Consider the following 7938-nt stretch of genomic DNA (forward strand, 5'->3'; position numbering starts at 1 on the left):
CACAAGCGTTACCTGGTAGGTAACTACCCATACAATCAGATTGTGATTCAGACTATGAATGCCATGAAAAAAAAATATATATATATATACACTTACACACACACACACATATATACTGTATATACAAATACAGTATATATATATTGAATTAATTAATTAATTTATATATATATTGAATTAAGGTCCTATATAGACACCTGACATGGCACAGATTCACACTGAGGTATGTGTCAAACTTAAGTAGAACATGTTCATAATAAATAAAATGTTACGACCTGTACCCAAAACCACCTAATTTTGCTATATATTGCCTTTGATTCTTGTATGTCTAAGCATTATCCTCTGATGAAGGCTCCCGGTAGGGGCTGAAAGCTCAGGAGTAAAAACTACTTTATGATACATGATTCATTTTTCTCCCTTTGTGGATCTCCAGCTGCTAATATGCAAACCGCATCACAGACCTTCGCTTCCATTATTTTGTGTGTGTGCATGTGCGTGTGTGTAGGGCAGCACGGTGGCACAGTGGGTAGCGCTGCTGCCTTGCAGTAAGGGGACCCGGGTTCGCTTCCCGGGTCCTCCCTGTATGGAGTATGCATGTTCTCCCCGTGTCTACATGGGTTTCCTCCAGGTACTCTGGTTTCCTCCCACAGTCCAAAGACATGAAGGTTAGGTGCATTGGCAATTCTAAATTGTCCCTAGTGTGTGCTTGGTGTGTGGGTGGGTGTGTGTGTGTGTGTGTGTGTGTGTGTGTGTGTGTGTGTGAGCACGCCCTGCGGTGGGCTGGCGCCCTGCCCGGGGTTTGTTTCATGCCTTGCGCCCTGTGTTGGCTGGGATTGGCTCCAGCAGACCCCGTGACCCTGTAGTTAGGATATAGCGGGTTGGATAACGGATGGATGGATGTATGTGTATATATATTATTTATTTTGTGAAAGAAATGGCAGATGAGGTGAAGCACAAGCATTTGGAGCTTTAAACTTCTGTTCTTTCCAACAACACCTGGAGAAGATAATGGCAGGGGCATTGAGATTACAGTTGGCAATAATAATAATAATAATAAAAAGAATTATTCTGGGAAAGTTAGTAAAATAGTGAGACCACAGCCATTTTTATTTTTGCTTTGTTTTAAAAACAATTTTCAAAATACAATTTTACTGGTGATAACTGAAAAGTCTGATGCTGTTTGTTGTTGTTGTTTAACAGCCAATATGGGTATTCTGCTAATGCTACTAGGCACAAACTTTGTTTCATGTTCAAAATTAGTGAAAATATTGTAATAATTTACCATTAATGCTATGTGTATAAGGTGTATGTGAAACAAATAAATGAAATATCCAAAATACTTCTGGTCCCAGGCATTTCAGATTAGGGATGCTCATTTTGTTTGTTCCAACAGATTCAACTTTCATTTATGCGAACATAAAAGTTTTTTAAGCTTGTATTTATATTGTATACTACATGTGATGTAAGACAAGGCCCAAAATTAAACTAGAAACAAACTTTTAAAGAAGATAAATTAGGGTAAAGCAGAAAATCTTTGATATCTATGTTCTAGCCAGAATTACTGAATCATTGGTAACTGAAGGGAAAGAGGGAAGTATGGATACAAATGGAACTGTACTGTTAGACTCATTTTTGTAAATAAAATTTTTGAAAAAGTGATAGAAAGTGCATCCACCAAACTCTATTACTTCCTTGCTGACTGTCTCTCACTGAGTTAACATTTCAGTTCTGTCATGTGGGAATTAATCAATCTTTGGGTTTTTCTTTCTGGACCAAGCCTTCTGGATACAGCTGAAAAGCCAACACCACAGACTAGAAATTTCACCATGCTCCTGTTGTATCAGAGACTTGTTCTGATGATGTACTGCCTAACTCAGCCATATGGTATTTCTTTCCATAAGTTAAGTCAGCAGTTAGTTTGAACTTTTAATGTTATTTTTCTTTCATGTTCAAGTGTTTGCTGTTATCCACCTGTGTTAAGGTATGTGTATTGTTTTTATGGCTAGCAACAGACAATAAGATAAAAAGAACCTGTTCTCCAGGAACAATTGTTAACCACAAAATGTAAAGGACAGGCAGTTCTTAGTTGCACTGCTTTGTAGACAAGAGCAACACATGGGCAAATTATGTACTCTGTAACTAATACAAATTTTAAATTATTATTAATAAGTTGTACTGAAAGTCTTTCTTTTTAATGACTCACCTTTTTCCCTTTTGTTATTTTCAAACAGGTAGGATTTCTTGGCAGCAATGAGGAAAATCCACACTTTGAGACATGCGCCTTAAAGCTAACTTTGACAATTACTGCAGCACAGTCAGTAATCACAAAAAAAAACCAACAACTTAAAATCCATATGCATTGTTCTGAATACACTGTTGGTCATCTTATGAGAACCAGAAATGTGACAAGAGATTCATTTATAACATTATTTAGTTGCAAAAAATCATAAACTACCATCTATGACTTATTATTGAACAGTAAGAATAATTGAAAATGGGCATTCCTACTATTTTTAATTAATCTAAAAATCAATAAAACACAAATGATTAGAGTGCATACTCTATGTGTAGAAGTACAGTAAATGATTAGAAAATGAAGCAAAGTGAAACTCTTACTTGCATGAACTAATTTCCACTTTATATTTTAACAAACTGATGTATTTCTCACTACTCAAAGTGGTTAGACAAAGGGGAACCACTTCAATCACCACCAATGTGCAGCACCCACCTGGATGATGCGATGGCAGCCATTATTGCTCCAGGATGGTCACCACATATTAGCCATTACAGTGCATCCGGAAAGTATTCACAGCGCATCACTTTTTCCACATTTTGTTATGTTACAGCCTTATTCCAAAATGGATTAAATTCATTTTATTCCTCAGAATTCTACACACAACACCCCATAATGACAATGTGAAAAAAGTTTACTTGAGATTTTTGCAAATTTATTAAAAATAAAAAAATTGAGAAAGCATATCCAAACCCCAGCCCAATCCCCCCCCCCCCCCCCCCCCTCCCCCCTTACCAACTATATATTCTGACAGAGTAAGATCTGCCCTTCAAAATCACATTTAGGCCATGGGTTTTCAATATACTATGGATACTTATTAGAGAACAGTAAAAGCAGAGAAAAAGAATCTTAGTTTTATACTACTTCAAAACAATAAAACTACAAAAATTTAATGAAGGTTAATGAATTTGGGAATTTATTCTGCTGCAACATATGTGTATAACATAACTAGTTCTCCAGGTGTAAAGTTTTAAAAGAGAAATGTCTTAGCTTTATTTTGTGTGGTATAACATGAATACTGAGTGAATGATGAAGAAATTATAGCCAGCCTATTCAAAGTAGCAGAAAATGGACGTAAATGAGGCCACTCTTAAAAGAATAAAGCTATGTTGTTAGAAAAAAATATTGTTGTCTTGATAGGTAACTAGTGCAACCTGGTCTAAGAGCAGGGACCAGGCAATCCAAAAAAATTGATAGAAAGGATTAAGTCATAGAATCCTTTTCAATTTTGGGATATTGGATGTTTGGCTATTAAGAAATAATTATAGCTTTGAAGATAAGTTAGGAAGACATCTTTCATCTTTGCATGTGCTACAATATGGAAATATCAAGATTGCTGGAAAATGGCCTGCTGCAGCTTGTGTAATTATTTCCATCTATATAGGCCAATTAAGAACCTAAACAACTGACAGATGTGTCATCTGTTTTATTTACAGTTTGCGGGAATGGAAACTTACAGTGGGGCATTTTCCGTACGTCGCTTAAATCATCCAAGATCAGATGCCTCATCTTGGATGAGTTAATGCTGGTGAAACTCATCCGGGATAAGACGGTTTCTCAAAAGCAGCCATGTAGTAGATTAGTCTAGCTGGATTTAATCATCCGAGATGAATGCGCATGCACGCGGTGATTGAAAAGCCAATATATATTGAGTCTAGAAAACATGATCAGCAAGTCTTTGATAGGCTATAACAAAATGACGAAAGAACGGGTGCATTTTTTCACACAAGCAGAGCAGGACCTTTTATGCAAAGGATATGAAGAATTTCAAGATTTAACACTAGAATTACCAGAGCCTACGAAAAAACTCGTAGATCCAGCCCACCTTAAATCGCTTCTTAAATCCGTTCACACCTCTCCGCCAGAGTCTTTTGTCCTCTAAATGTGCTGATAAAGACACGCTGCCAGCAGCCGGCTATTTCATCCCCCCACCAACTTAGAACATGCACAAACTTTTCCCAGCTCATGCCTTGATTGATTATCTGGGAGTGAAGTGGAGTTTTAGAGTGGAAATAATAGATCGTTATTTGGAACACAGGCATTTCATGTGTGTTCCGTTTCTACAGTAATCTGTGTAAACACATTGTTAAAACAGAAACTTTTTCATATTTTAGTAATAAATGTTAGGCATAAACTATAGAATGTGTAAAGCCTGAGTTCCAAAGTTCAAATAAACACTTTCACAAAAGGTTCAATGATGACACAACAGTTTCCGTGGCGTAGCGCGCTAAGATTTGCTTCTTAGAGCGCAGCAGCTTTGCTGTGCCTCACAGACCTGAGTTTGATTCCCCGCTGGGGATAAAGTGTTGCTTTTTTTTTGTTTTCTTTTTAACCTCAAACGGACATAAAATTTATAAATTGGTATGCACTGTCAGTTAATGAGATCGTTATATTTTTATGTGGGATGCTCCTTTTAAAATATTTTTTTTAACAATTGAGACTGCAATTAATATGAACAACTGTCCTTATAACGGTTATTTTTAAGATCCATAACACACAGACAGACAGAGCACTGCGTAATAGAGAGACAGACAGGCAGAGATATATAAATAAACAGGGAAGGCACATGTACTGAAAGAAGAAAAAGATCAACATGTGCGTTGTTCCTGCTGCACTGAATAAGCTCACGCGTTCTAACATCACCCCTCCCCCCCGATCTGACTCAGTAACAGCACAAGTACAGACAGTACACACATGCACTTGGTTTGCTCTAAGTCGGTGGGGGGATGGAATAAGCCGGCTGCTGGCAGCTTGTCTTTATCAGCACATTTAGAGGACAAAAGACTCTGGCGGAGAGGTGTGAACGGATTTAAGAAGCGATTTAAGGTGGGCCGGATCTACGAGTTTTTTCGTAGGCCCTGGTAATTCTAGTGTTAATATGCACAAGGGGTAACACTGCAAAAAGCAGCCCAAACCAGAAAAGACGGCTGGCAAGAAGTGGCCGACAAATTAAACACGTAAGTAGTGTGCATTGTACTTACTGAATGCAGCGTTTCATTTCCTATGAATTAATTATTATTTAATATGTCATAATTCCAGATCAAAGTGAGCACAAGGAGAACATGGTAATAGGTTAAAGTGAAGTACAAGAATATACTTCAAACTGGTAAATATTGGTATATAGCTATTTAAAGAACTGTTGACATAAAGAATCATATATAATATAAAAAACATTAATTTTAAAGCAAATAAGAAGACGACAGACAAGCAAAAAACAGGTGGAGGTCCACGCGGTCCAGATCTAACCCCTGCAAAAGAGTTGGCTCTCCAGCAAAATGCCCATCGCCCTGTTTCTGAGGGCATTCCAGGGGGAAGCTCCTCCTCAGAATCAGTGGCAGGATGCAGTGGTCACTTCATTTCAGGTAAAGGATGGTCATTGCATATATTTGTCCTCAATGTGTGCCATAGGTATGTTCATATAGCCCTCTTTTTTTGTTGGGTCCGTAGCAGGGAATGTCATATCCCTAGAACCTGTGTCTGACCAACGAGATACTGACGAAGGTCAAATATTTGATGAAGACACCGTGTCTGATTATTCAGATCTGCGTACAATCCTGTGCCCCAATCACATTTGGAAATCCTGGGTAATGAGAATATTAGGCTGATTGTGAGATTCTTTATGGAACTGTGGGTGATTTTGCCTGTGTATTACCTATCTGCAATGGCATGAAACACTTCTCTTATTGTCTGTACACGCAGGTGTCCAGGAAACACTATGAAAACCCGAAGGAAATATTTCAGAGCCAAACAGACTTTACAAATTGCCTGGCAAACTGCACTTTTAGATAGATTTTCCACATCGCCTACAGTATATAAAAAAGTGCCGTTTGCAAAAAAAACCTCAAAGCAATACATACAGTCTATATGGTTGGGAGTGCCCGACTTCGCCTAGTTTGATTTCGAATATAAGGTGCTAATAAATCTTTGAGGTACAATATTCCCCCTCGGCTAAAGCGGTATCTTTTGAAAAGAATTTCCTCCGGGAGCAATAAAGAATCTTGACGATCGCGCAAAACCCTCAATATATGAAATTCTCTTCTTATAATTTGCGCACCGATATCAATTGGTCACTCATTCATGAACGGCGAAGGAATAACTGAATGAATTCCATGCACGGACACTGATTAAGTGTGTGAGCTAATCCTTGTTTACACAGAACAAACCTGCTCCGAGCAGGTTTGAGGATTTGGATGTGCTACTATGACAACACATCCAGCAAGAGTTTCGAAAAACCGACAGATCCAGGATCATGCCAAATCATCAACAATTCCATCCAGCTAAACGAGTAATCCACATATGAAAAATACCCCCTTAGTCTTAATAAGACTAAATAAACAGCTTAATCAAATGTATTTGTGCGAAATTGAAATAATAAAATTAATGCTACTGATTTAATTCCACTATAATAGGACAGTGGAAATTCTACAAATTATAGATGACACTCAGATATGTTAGATACCACTGAGATGTACTCTCACATTCACAATCCCTTCTTAAATCAGGGCTGGAACTGCCATATATAAAACTATCAATAAGAGCTTGGATTAGACAGTGGGCTCAAAATGTTATGAAACACATATGGGAAGATATTTGAGAAAGACAGATAAATGATATCTGGCATTTGCAATATGTTAGGGATTTTTGAAAAGCTATACAACTAGGATTTTCATGGCATAAATAAATTTACAAATCCATCTGCCAAGTAATAAAAAGTATGAATTAGTAACCAATTCATTCTATATTCTCCATCAGATACATGTACATAGCACCAGGTCCTGTTTAACCCAAATCTGAAAATCTGCATTACTTTTACATCTGTTATACTTAATCATGATAATCATTACATATATAGTAGTATTGTATTGAAAAATAAAACAAAGAAACTGAATATTCTTATCACATATATACATAACTACTGCAAAACATGCACAAGTGGAAAAGGTAACACTGATTTAGAAGGTACATTGCAGTGTTTGCAGTGAAGGCAAAGGTGTAAGCTTGGCAAATATTACACCCTGGACACAAATTAATATTATTCATTGAAATACTCAACTAAAGTTTGTGACCTCTACTACTAACAGAACAAGGACCTTCTAGGGTAAGATATAAAGGGAGAGAAAAAGGTACAAACATTCACATAAAATCATCCTATCATCACAAAAAACACAACCTGTTCTTTTCACAACAAGGTACGTATAGGAATAAGAGTTAACAGTAAAATGTTTAATTTTATTAAAATAATCACAAACGCATTAAACTCCATAGAATATATGTATTAATGCAGTTTTGTTTTTTGTTTGCTTTTTTTTTTTTTAGTTTTAAGGAACAGGATATCCCATATTTAAGATTGCAGCATTAAAAATATTTATTGCCTAGTAACAATTACATGTGTTAATGTCATTATAAATATGAATTACCTACACAATAGCAAAAGCCAACATTTTAAGAGTAGAATTATATTTGCTTGATACATTACCAGTAAGGTGGATCACTAAACAGACTATAGTAAATTAGTCTGAAGTAAATGGAGGAAGCCAAGCAGTTAAACAATTAAAGGCTGTGGGGGCATGCATTTACATCTTTACATTGAACTCACCTGACAAAGATGAGCAACCATTCTCTAGGAGCAGAGATGCATGCACAAA

At 36.8% G+C, this 7938-nt stretch overlaps 1 protein-coding gene across 5 annotated transcripts in view; it reads right to left on the reverse strand.

Moving 5' to 3' along the window:
* Positions 1-7938, reverse strand: part of relch (RAB11 binding and LisH domain, coiled-coil and HEAT repeat containing) — a 240500-nt gene that overhangs the window by 196174 nt on the left and 36388 nt on the right. For 2 of the 5 annotated variants that reach the window (XM_051929026.1, XM_051929025.1), the window contains exon 9: positions 7890-7913. The exons of the other annotated variants lie outside the window; for them this stretch is intronic. In XM_051929026.1, coding sequence (XP_051784986.1) covers positions 7890-7913 — 24 coding nt within the window. The remainder of the gene's footprint in view (positions 1-7889; positions 7914-7938) is intronic. 5 annotated transcript variants of the gene reach the window in all.

This window comes from Erpetoichthys calabaricus, chromosome 6, assembly GCF_900747795.2.
Source record: "Erpetoichthys calabaricus chromosome 6, fErpCal1.3, whole genome shotgun sequence".
NCBI lineage: Eukaryota > Metazoa > Chordata > Cladistia > Polypteriformes > Polypteridae > Erpetoichthys > Erpetoichthys calabaricus.